The 12,406-nt window shown below is 36.7% G+C and overlaps 2 protein-coding genes and 1 long non-coding RNA gene across 3 annotated transcripts in view; 1 reads left to right on the top strand and 2 right to left on the bottom strand.

The window, feature by feature from the left end:
• LOC119589715 overlaps positions 1-267 on the bottom strand; it is a 1,746-nt gene extending 1,479 nt beyond the window's left edge. Inside the window, exon 1 of the long non-coding RNA XR_005230196.1 lies at positions 126-267. This is a non-coding gene — a long non-coding RNA (uncharacterized LOC119589715). The remainder of the gene's footprint in view (positions 1-125) is intronic.
• Positions 1-482, top strand: part of LOC119589714 — a 1,412-nt gene extending 930 nt beyond the window's left edge. Inside the window, exon 2 of the mRNA XM_037938298.1 lies at positions 133-482. Coding sequence (XP_037794226.1) covers positions 133-476 — 344 coding nt within the window. The 3' untranslated portion in view covers positions 477-482. The remainder of the gene's footprint in view (positions 1-132) is intronic.
• A 1,950-nt stretch (positions 483-2,432) lies between these two features.
• LOC119589789 lies at positions 2,433-10,285 on the bottom strand. The gene is made up of 8 exons (XM_037938358.1): positions 10,229-10,285; positions 9,886-10,009; positions 9,170-9,532; positions 6,222-8,876; positions 5,960-6,091; positions 5,522-5,665; positions 4,071-4,179; positions 2,433-2,517 (listed from the first exon to the last, which is right to left on the bottom strand). The coding sequence occupies exons 1-8, from the start codon at positions 10,283-10,285 to the stop codon at positions 2,433-2,435; spliced, it is 3,669 nt and encodes a 1,222-aa protein (XP_037794286.1).
• Between the last annotated feature and the right edge of the window lie 2,121 nt (positions 10,286-12,406).

The following is a 12,406-nucleotide window of genomic DNA, read 5'->3' as shown; positions in this document are numbered from 1 at the left end:
ATATTTATCTATTATTTATTTATTTATCTGTTTATCTGTTTATTTATTTTATTTCTTTTTTTTTTTTTTGTAAAGCTACATAAAATTTATTACTTTTGGTATTAACTTGCCAATGTACTATTTACCTTCCAGTTGAACATATCCTGGGGCTAACTCCACTGAACAAGTATAAGCCGTATATCTTCGTATTTCCCAGGAAACGCCTCCCGATCACTACCGTCTGTACATTTAAAGATACAAATTGGGTTTACCCTCTGGTTGAAGTGAGGGTGGCTGGAAGTGACCAACCTCTGACGAAGTTCTGCAGCTGGAGCTCAGTTATTGTATTCCACTGGATTTGGTGTTATCCCCGAGACCGTAACAATTTCAGGAAGAGATCGTGTTCACCGGAATTTAGGGAAAAAATCAAAACACAAGCAGCACTGTTGACAAACTATGGATGTCTAATAAAATGTGGTGCGTACATAGTAAAATAAAACACATCACACATTCTATGAATAAACATTAATTAATACGTATTTCGGAATAATTTCCTTTAAATTAGAACACAGAAATACAATAACAGTATAGTGCATTTCCAAGAGACCGCCACTGATTAGCCGTGACGTCTTGAGCTACATGCGCCATGACAGTCTCTGAAGCGCGCACTCCGTCGTTTTTCTCGAATAGGTTGGCTTCTGCAGACTGAATCTGATATCAATGAATGTGGTTTTTCGTGGTTTACAACGCCATCTTAGATTTTTTCTTCAAGTCGGTGCGGCCCTTTTGTATATCTTAACCATATTATTAAATGGTGAGGGAGAAGATTAATAATAAGATGGGGAAGAAGAGTATGATGAATAAAGAAAGACGAAAAAATAAATGACAGCCGTTATAAAATGTGGGATCAGTAGAAAAGAAAAAGAAATAACTATGGCAAATTATTGAAGTTATTCTCTCAGAACGTTTTCTATGAAACCTTTATAGTAAACTATATCATTCTTATAAAGTAAGAGGAGGGTACCTTTCAAGCACAATGGAATGTAATGCAAACGGCAACATTTACATTAAAATTGAAATAATTAACGTATCTTCTGTCACGGTCACTTAAACCTTTCGTCAATAAATTCATTGTTTTTAAACGGATCGAATTTAACACCGTTGTTTGTAGGGGGGGGGGGGTAGGAAAAGTATGTGTGTGTGTGTGTGTTTATAATATAATGATGATAGTCATGATGATGATAATGATAATAATGCTAATAGAGATGATAATGATGATGCTTATGACAATAATAATAATGATAAAAATTATAGCAATGATAATGATAGGCCTAATGATGATGATGATCATGATGATTATATTGATGTTGATGTTCATGATGATGATGATGATAATGATGATGATGATGATGAGGATGAGGGTGAGGATGTTGATGATAATAATGATGATGATGATAATAATGATGATGATGATGATGATGATAATAATAATAATAATAATAATAAAAATAATAATAATAATAATAATAATAATAATGATAGTAATAACAGTAATAATAATGACAATGATAAATATAATGATGTTGATGAAAATAATTATAACAATAATAGTATCAATAATGATAATGTCAATGATAATGATAATAACAATGATGATAATGCTAACAATAATAATGTTACGCCGCCCGCCTCGTCTCTCTGCCACCAACACAAGGCAGGCTAGGCAGACGGCGTGTTATCCACAGGGTCGTGAACACTGAACAGCTCCAAGAGGCACCGAACACCACAGCGTCCCAGAACACCAGGAGAGGAAACGCCAAGTGGCGAGGCAGGGCACGAAGTAAACACAAAATGACAGTCTTTCCTTTATTTACACAAGTTATTTACCCGTACACTTTTCTATAGGCACAATACAGGGGGAAACCAGCATGCCACACTGCACGATACAGCTTATAACAGGGCAACACAACATTTATCAGGTCACAAGGGCACACACGAGGTCTTCACAGGAGCAGCGCCCAACTCCGTCCCTTGGCTTGTTCCTCGCTCCTCTGCTCACAGCCAGCTGCGTCATGTTTGCCCAGGTCCCTTCATGTTAACACATGCCCAGGTCATCCTTTTCATGTTAACACATGTTTCGCACAGAGACAAAGACCCACAGGCGTAGCAATAATATTAGTAATTATAGCAGTGATATTGATGATGATGATGATTATAATAATAATGAAAAAAAAATAATAATAATAAAAAAGAAATAATAATAATAATAATAATGATAATGACAGTAATACAATGATAGTAATAAAAATATTGATAATAATAATAGTAATGATAATAACGATATTGATAATAAAAGTATCAATGAAATTATATAAAAATGAAGATGATGATGATAATAAAAATAATAATATCAATAATGATAATGATAAAGTAAGGTGACTTCCTAGTCCTCCTTATCTCGGGCCTTCAGGAGCCTCATGCCCTTCGGCCGCGCCCGAACTGCGCTTGCGCGGTCGCTCCTGTTCCTCTGGGGTCTTTCTGTTTAGCATTTTATTTGTTCTAGTGTTTTTGTAGTTTTAGTGAAGTGTCCCCTTTTATAGACGTTTTCTTTTTTTCGATTTTAAACAAGGGCATCTTGCTTTGTTTTTTTTTTTGACTCGAAAGCATTTTTTCTTGATTTTCTTTTTACCTTTATTTAATAATTATTATATTTCATTTTCGTTGAACTGTAGTCCTACTGACAGTTGTAGAAAAGGTATGATTGAGAATGAATATCTTGCCAGTAGAGATGTATTTGACCAGTTTCGATTATATCTTCGTCAGAAATACATTATTATACGTTCTCTTTCACACATTATCATTTTCATTCTTATCTCTAATCTTCCGAGTATTTTACAACCATTTTTTTTATTTTTATCTTTACTTTTTGTTTGATATTTCAAACTTCATTTTAACTTGGGATTATTTTCTTTTTCTTCTGATATTGTAAAAAAAATATAAGTTTCAGTCTGTAAGGTAAAATCTCAAGTTTTATAAATCCGAAAGATGTATAGTTCGTGACGTATTCATGACGTCACGAACATTATAAATAACGCTAGAAACGGCGAGTAATACACTCACGGATACCATATTCTGTGCGACGTTGGCAAGCGGCCGCAGAGCAAAGAACACCTCACAGATAATAATAATGATGATGATGATAGTAATTACCTTATTATTATATTTTTGCCTCATTATCATCATTATGATAATAAAGATAATGATAATGACAATAGTGATAACGATAGTTATGATGATATTAATAATGATAATGATAACAACAACAATGACAATAATAAGGATAATAATGATAACAATAATAATAATAATATCAATAATGATACTATTAGCAATAATAACGATAACTAATGATAATAATACTAATAACAAAAATGACCTTTTTAATAATGATGATAATAATGATAATGATGGTAATAATGATAATAATATTAATGATAATAATGATGATAATGATGATGATAATGATAATGATGATGATGATGATTACAATACTACTACTACTGCTACTAATAGTAATAGTAGTAGTAGTAATAATAGTAATAATAATAGTAATAATAATAATATGATAAAAACGATAATCATAAATGATAACGATCATCATCATCATAGTGATAATAATAATTACAATGATAATAATGATAATAATGAAAGTAGTAATGATAATAATCATAAAAAGTAGAATATGGCTATAAAAATAATGATTCGTTCATTGATAACGATGACAGTAATGCCAATCATTGTAATGATGATAATGATATCGATAATGACAAATGTGGTGAATATATTTAGCACAATAATAATTATAATGATAACAATTATTGTAATTTCTTTATTATTACTGCTCACATATCGTGCGTGTTTGTATCAGGTTCTTCCCTAGTAGGATGGAGTACCTTTGTGGGGCCTCCTAGTTTATATTGTGACATGTCTTGTGTGCGAAAAGCCCCTGAAAACTGATTGTCTGTTTTACATATATTTAACTCTGAAAGGTACACTTTCGCAACGTGAATATTCTACCATAAATTGATTACGTATGTTTTTGGTCCTTGTTCGTCCTGTGCCCAGTTAGGGTGTCCCTGATGCCTTGTTTAATACAAGCTGTAAGGAATTGAAATATCTTTTTGAGCGGCAGGCGGAAGGCTTTAGAAGGCATATTATTGAGAGTGATATCAAGTTAGTGTATTTAAGTAAGCTTGTAAATACCAAGATCTTTTAGTTTCATAGAGGATTTACCAATTCTGAGGAATTACAAGTAAACAAATAGAACAATCTACAAGTTTATTCATAGATATAAATATAGATATAAAGTTTTCAAAAAATATTTGAATGTTCTATTTCCAGTCACCTTCCCTCACACTTTTAGTTCACTTTAGGTTCTTTAGTTTATAAGAATACATATAAATGAAGGCAAGACACTAATCCCATTCACTGCATGACCGAGGCGTAATCTTGAAGTGGCCACGTGGAATTTGGATGGTCCCATCATCTTCATAAAAAAAATAAGAAGAATGAAGCCTCCGTGCCTGGCCCTCGGCACAAGTAGGTTCTGCAGCCTGTCTTACGGCTATGGCCGAGTAGAGTGAGGACGCCGCAAGCCCTCAACCCAACAACCAAACTCAGGATTGAACCTGGATTCGAACCTTGATTCGAACACCGAACCTGGATTCAACCACCGAATCCATAGCGAAACACCACGCAATGTAGCCGAAACAATTTAAAGGATAATAACCGCACATATTCACACGGCTCCCCCATCAAGTATCTATCTAGCAGATAGATACAAACAAAATTGAATTGTTTTAATCTTCCCTATGAGAAACTAAAGACAACAGCTTTCAACATGTGTCAATAACCACAGACTATTATAATCCTTATTTCCAAGAAAACCCTAAACTATCCGATTTCTTTTATCTCAAGACACTCACAACAGTTATACATCAATCAAGGATGCATTTCTCTTCCCTTAAGTTTTTAGATAATTCATGATATATTTAATACACAATATCACTTTCTTCAAACAAACCAAAAAATATATATATTTATTACCAGCGGATACTGTAACTTATTCGTGATTGCAGAAAAAAAAAAAAAACTTAAATTTCATTCGTCTTCCATAGAGACTGAGAAGCGAGTGTTAAGATTATATTCAAACGAGGAAATCCCCAGTGTTGGAGGACTATATACGATAGTAAAATTTAATGATAATTTCGAAAGTGGCATCTCTCCAAACAAATTTATTTCAAAAGGTGAAGTTTACATCTCAGCAAAGGCAATTAGTTTCCGGAACGACTAAGTAGATCCGCTCCAAGATTATCACGTCCTGCAACGTGAACCAACCGAAACCGATAAGGTTGCAAGCTTAACGACCACCGTAGAAGTCTATTGTTGGACCCCTTGAATTTATTAATATAAATTAATGGCTTGTGGTCTACTTCCAAGATAAATTCTTGACCCATTAAATAGTATCTAAATCGGTTTATACCGAATATTATAGCCAAGCCTTCCTTCTCGATGGTTGAGTACCTCCTTTCTCTGTCTAATAGTTTTCGACTAGCGTATGCCACAGGGAATGGATGACCATCGACGTACTGTAGAAGAACGGCTCCAAGCCCAACGTCTGATGAATCTGTTCGTAAGACAAAAGGAAGGGAAGCATCAGGTATCTTTAATATGGGTTTGGAAGCTAATGCCGTTTTCAACTTTTCAAATACTTTAGTTAATTCATCCGTCTACTTTAGGGGTTCGCTAACATTTTTACGTAACAAGTCTGATAAAGAACTTGTCAGTGAAGCTGCTTGTGGAATGAACATTCTATAAAATGAAATTAAGCCAAGGAAAGATCGTAAAGTCTTCTTTGTGCAAGGAGGTGATAAACTAAGTATAGCCTCTATTTTATCAAGCTTTGGATGCAAATAGTTACCATCAAGAATAAAGCCTAAGTAATGAATAGACTTGAAAACAAATCTGCACTTTGAAGGTTTTGCAGTGAGGTTGTGCTCACGTAATCTCTCTAATACAGAAAAAAATAGCCTCTGTGTGCTCTTCCCAAGTTCTAGTATGAATGAAAATATCAAAATAGAAAGAAACATTCTTTAACCCAGCTAAAACAATGCGCATTAGGCGAATATAAGTGGCACAAGCATTTGCCAACCCAAAAGGCATTCGGCAAAATTCCATTAAACCCTTGTGTGAAGGAAATGCCGTTAAAGGTCTGGCTTTCTCAGAAAGTTTAATTTGGTAGTAAGCCTTAGTAAGATCCAGTTCAAAGAAATATTTACATCCTGAAAATTTATACAAGTCTTCTTCCATAGTGCAAGCTGGCTCAGCATGGAAATTAGTTACAGAATTAACAGCTCGATAATCTATAGCCATACGGTAGCTACCATCTGACTTTTTGACCATGACTACTGGAGACGAATGGGGAGAGGACGATAGCTGTATAATCCCTTGCTCAAGTAATTGGTCAACTTCAGCTTCAAAGTGGGCTTTTAGATGTATAGGAATGGGGTAAATCTTAGACTTAATTCGTTCTGTGGTGTTGACTTCAATCTCATGCTCCAGGGTGTTGGTGCAACCAGGAATTAGTGAAAATACATCCCGGAAATTTGTAGTTAATGATTGAATATCAGATTTCTGCTCTGCTGAAAGATCAGAACAAACATCTGGTTGGTCATTCTCAGGCAAAATGGACTCTTCTCCATTAGAGGTTAATGGAAAATTACAATCACTCAATTCAGTATCTTCTAGAATGCAATTCTGAACTACTTTTGGGTTTGTTTCGACATCTATCTTACTTTCTTCGTCCATAACATTAGGTTGGCAACTTATGGCTCTCCTATGATACTTCTTTAATAGGTTTGCATGAAGTAACTTGGGTTTTCCACCTTCATCAATAAGATAATTTACCTTGTTACGGCACTCAAGAACAGTATATGGGCCATTCCAAGACATGAGCAATTTGTTAGTGTTATCAGGGAGGAGTACAAGGACTTCCTCGCCTGGCCTAAACTTCCTATCCTGAGATTTTAAATCAAAGTAAGATTTGAATTTGGTGGAACTGATCTCAGCATTTCGAGCTGCAATTTTAGCACACTCTTCCAACTTATCTTTTAATTCGATGACATATTGGAAAGAAGATCTATCATCCTCCTTTATGGTTGTGTCTTCCCACAAGTCCCTTAAAACTGAAAGTGGCCCCCGGACTGTTCGTCCATAAAGTAGCTCGAAGGCTGAAAACCCTGTTCGATCGCTAGGAATCTCTCGCATCGCAAACAATGTGGGGACTAGATATCGATGCCATTCACATGGTTTGTCACTACATAATTTTCTTAAGGAGGCTTTTAGAGTTGCATGAAACCTTTCCACCCTTCCATTCCCACTAGGGTGATAGGGAGTAGTAAAGAGTGGCTTGACTCCCAATAATTTATGTAGTTCTCCCATTAGTTGGGAAACAAATTGTCTTCCTCTATCAGACAAAATTTCCCGAGGTATACCAACCCTTGAAAAGATCACCAGAAGGGCTTCGGCTACAGATATGGAATCAATCTCTTTAAGAGGCAGTGCTTCTGGAAAACCGGTGGCAAAATCAATCAAGGTTAAGATATAACGGTGACCCTCAGAAGATGGAGGAGAAAATGGACCTACCAAGTCAATAGAAACACGAGAAAATGGTTCCGTTAAAATAGGCATAGACTTTAATGGCACTGGTCTTACTCTACCCTTAGTTGACATCCTTTGACACTTGTCACAAGACTTACAGAAATCCCTGATTTCAGCCCCCATGTTTGGCCAATAGAAATGGTCTTTAATGCGCATTTCTGATTTCCGATGAGAGAAATGGCCAGCCAAGGGGCTCTCATGACCTACCGAGAGAATGATAGCTCTACATTCACTGGGTACTACTAGGGAAGATTTGCCTAATCTTTCATAATGCTTTGAAGCAACACAAGTACGGTAAAGCAGACCATTTCTTTGCTCATACTTAAATTCTGTACCGTCTCGCATTTTATCAAGTTCTTCAGACTTCACTTTTTCCCACAATTTGGTCAGAGAATGACATTCTGCCTGCAATTTAGCAAATTCCTCAGGGGTAACTTTAAGGGGTTCAATCTCTGGTAAGACTAAAGGGTGAACCCTTTTTACTTTAGAGGATCTAGTTTGAATTGCACATGAATAATCAAGAGGCGCATTATTTGAATGTTGAGGTACATTTAAGTCAAAATCTGGAGATAATTTGGGATTATATGCCCCTGGTACATTCCCAACCAAAATACTGCAAAATTTAATTGGTGCTCTCACCACATCAACCCAACCTTCAAAGTATGGACATTTCAAAAAGCATTTAGTTTTGGGGAAATAATCCACCCGGCCAAGATAATCTTCTATCCCCACCAGATCAGTGCTAGAAACATCAACATCAGGTAACAACTTGTCAGATACAATAACACATGTGCACCCCGTATCTCTGAGAATAGTGGAGACCCAAGCCCCATTCAAGGTACCAGCTGTCATAAACTTTGACTTTCCTCTGTTATTTAGACTAAATCCGACTTTATGAGTTGGAACTGAGGAGTACTGTTTGTAAGCTAAGGGATTTTTAGGACAGCGAGATCTTGTATGTCCAATGTCACCACACCCATGACACTTAACAGATGAAAAATCTCTTTTCAAAGCTGGCTGAATTGGAGTCGGGGGCTTTGGAGCCACACTTCTCTTACCTTGGTCAAAGGATTGATACGACTTGGGGTAGGCACTATGAGCAGATGCCCAATTATCCGACAGGCTTACCGCATCAGATAAAGAGGAGACGTTGTGTTCTTTCACATATACTCGCAGATCTGGGGAAATGGAAGACATTAGTTGGTCCAGCAACATAAAATCACGAAGAGATTCATAATCTTTGGTGATGTCGCATGCATCCACCCAATAGTCAAATAACCGTCCAAGTCGAATAGCAAATTGCTCATATGTTTCCCCCACATTTTATCTTAGCAGTTCTAAAATCATTCCTATAACTTGCGGGAGTTTTACTATAACCCCGTAAGAGAGCTTTTTTTCAACAATTTATAATCAGACGTTATTTCTGGAGGCAGTGAGGTGTATATATCAACTGCTTTACCAGTCAACAAACTTCCCAGTCTGATAGCATAAGTTTCTTCTCTAAAATTTAACAAGCTGGCAATGCGCTCAAACTTTATTAAGTATGAAGTCATATCTTCCCCATCTTTAAAAACTGGTAAGCAAGGGCGCGAAGCGCCATCAAAAAGGACCGAAGTGAATGAGCTGGCTGAAGGATTGTTTAACCGAGCCATCTGAAGCTCATGTTCAAGTTTAACCTTTTCTTTCTCCGCTTCTAATTGTTCTTTCTGAAATGCTCTTTCTTTTGCTCTCTCCTCCCTTGCAAGTGTCTGTTGACTAATGACATACTGAGCAATATCATTTCCTTGAAGGCCTAATGCCTCAGCCTGAGCTTTCAACACATCAAAATTAAAATCTGCCATTATCATATTAAAATCAATAGTATCAAATTAAAGTAAACTTTACTGGTGACCAACGGACACGTACAAAGAATATTTGTCCAAACAAAAAAAAATAACCACTAGAGGAGCCTTTGCTCGCACCTAGCAAAACAAAAGTGGCCTCAAAAGACCGAACTCACCGACATGACGTCAATACCTGGACATTCAGGAGAATACTCGTTCTTCCCCTCAAGAAGATAAAGATATTCACTCACTACCTGAAGTCCAACCTGTTTGATTCACCTCCGGGCCCCAAGGACGGCAAACCATGAAGGGGAAACCTTCCCGCAACATCCACAAAAAAAACAACCTTCACGTACTGCCTCACAGCACTGAAAGTATGACACTATTAACAATAAGGTATGAAAGTCACTGTTCCTATCGAGAACTTGCTCCTCAAAACGAGTAAATCCTTGAATCCTGGCAAGGTCGCCACATGTAAATACCAAGATCTTTTAGTTTCATAGAGGATTTACCAATTCTGAGGAATTACAAGTAAACAAATAGAACAATCTACAAGTTTATTCATAGATATAAATATAGATATAAAGTTTTCAAAAATATTTGAATGTTCTATTTCCAGTCACCTTCCCATACACTTTTAGTTCACTTTAGGTTCTTTAGTTTATAAGAATACATATAAATGAAGGCAAGACACTAATCCCATTCACTGCATGACCGAGGCGTAATCTTGAAGTGGCCACGTGGAATTTGGATGGTCCCATCATCTTCATAAAAAAAATAATAAGAATGAAGCCTCCGTGCCTGGTCCTCGGCACAAGTAGGTTCTGCAGCCTGTCTTACGGCTATGGCCGAGTAGAGTGAGGACGCCGCAAGCCCTCAACCCAACAACCAAACTCAGGATTGAACCTGGATTCGAACCTTGATTCGAACACCGAACCTGGATTCAACCACCGAATCCATAGCGAAACACCACGCAATGTAGCCGAAACAATTTAAAGGATAATAACCGCACATATTCACAAAGCTTATTTACCACCCTGGCTATCTTCTCAGGGGTGGGCAATCGTGATTACAGAGTTTTACATAATGCTCGACATAGTAAAGTATTCTGTACTGTAACTGTACATGGTAAAATAAAAAATAAAAATCATACCTCATACAAAAGAATATTACGTTGATATGTTTTTGCCGCTGTGTTTACATACACCGTTATTTGTTTACGGCAGTTTTACATTGTAAATTCAGGATATAGTCCGAGTATATCTTCCAATGTATCAGATAAATAAAATATTCACATAGTTCTTTATAAGTTAAGTAAGTTTATTTACCACCCTGGCTATCTGCTCAGGCGTGGGCAATCATGATTACAGTTTTACATATATCTGACATTGTACAGTAGTCTGTAAGTACTGTAGTTGTACAAGGTAAATTAGAAATATAAATCATACATCATACAAAAATTATTACTTACATATGCTTTTGCCACTGTGTTTGAATAACACTGTTATTTGCTTACGGTAGTTATCACATAGTAAATTTAGGGTATAGTACGAGTATATCTTCCAATGTATCAGATGAAATGAAATATTCACATAGTTCTTTATACCTCATGTTAGGTGGTCTGAAAGGCTGTATCACATGACATTCCGAGATATAGTGCTCAAGCGTTCGTTTGTTTTCTTCGTTACATAGTCTACATCTAGATTCATCTGCACTTCTTGCACCGTGCAGTTGCCAGTACATTCTGTAACCTAAACGTATTCTGGCAATAACCACGTCACACTGTCTGGTTTGACTTCGGTGCCACCCATAGGAAGGCTTGCCATCTCTATACTAATCGTAGTGCCTTATGGTACAGCTTTCAGGCCTTTGAGTGTTAATCAGATCTACTAGTTCTTCCTTATGAGAACTTTTCAATATATGTGCAACCCTAGCAAGAGGCATCCCAAGATCTATGTTCACAATATCCTTGCTGCAGGCTTCTTTCGCCAATTTGTCTACGTGGTCGTGCTTGCGTATGCCAACATGAGATGGTATCCATACAAACTGAATGTTGAAATTACGCTCTGTTGCATAGGTTACGTTACGCTTAATGCAACTCACAATTTCTTCATCGCCACCTGCTTTGAAAGAATTTAGCGTCCAAAGAGCACTTTGAGAGACACAGAAAACTACTCCAGAGCCCCTAGACATTAAGAATTCCGTTGCGAGGAGTATACCTGCCAGCTCCGTTTGTGTAGTGCTGGCCCAGTTTTGTATTCTCATATTAACTTGATGTTGTAGTAAGCCATTTTTGTATACAGCGCAAGCACAACCAGCTTTGTATCCAGACTGTACGGATCCGTCGGCGTAACACTCATATGCATCATCACCATAGATTCTGTGTGTTCCGTTACCGTTGCTAGCGCAATTTGTTTCAACACACAGTTATGCACCCTGTTTTTTGTGGTAGACATGTAAGGTGCACGATCAATGTTGAATTTTTCCATACCTCATGTTAAATTAGTTTTTAATTCCCGTAGAATTTTGTTAGCCCTAAGAAACTAAATAAGGTTGTCACGGGTATTGTCCTGCTTGTAGATATCAAAAAGCCCCAGAACTTGCTTTTGTTCTTTTAATAGTGTAGGGTCACCGACCCACTTAGGTTGTTTTGAGCGTTGTGAGTGGTTGCTCTTGAAGGTTTTCTTTGGACAGACCCAGGTTTTGTAGTAATCAGTGACCACTTCGTCATGTCCTGGAGAATTTATCAACACTCATTACCGTGTAATCATTATACCAGTCATAAATACGTGATTTAAAGTGGTGCTCAAGGTAAGGAGGAATATAAATTTTAAGCCTATTTGTTTTTGCAGACTGATATTATCAACAGCGTATCTCGTTACTAT

The sequence above is a fragment of the Penaeus monodon genome, chromosome 26 (genome assembly GCF_015228065.2).
Source record: "Penaeus monodon isolate SGIC_2016 chromosome 26, NSTDA_Pmon_1, whole genome shotgun sequence".
Classification (NCBI taxonomy): Eukaryota; Metazoa; Arthropoda; class Malacostraca; order Decapoda; family Penaeidae; genus Penaeus; species Penaeus monodon.
The sequence above is the reverse complement of the archived record's forward strand: the minus strand, read 5'-3'. Positions and strand labels throughout refer to the sequence as shown.

Bases quoted from the DNA above. Each gene is read 5' to 3' on its own strand.
- LOC119589789 (XM_037938358.1), bottom strand. From the start codon at position 10,285: ATGATGGGACCATCCAAATTCCACGTGGCCACTTCAAGATTACGCCTC. The intron at 10,010-10,228 runs GTGAATGGGATT...TGAAACTAAAAG, and splicing joins GATTACGCCTCGGTCATGCA to ATCTTGGTATTTACATGTGG. The intron at 5,666-5,959 runs GTAACTATTTGC...TCTTACGAACAG, and splicing joins CTTAGGCTTTATTCTTGATG to ATTCATCAGACGTTGGGCTT.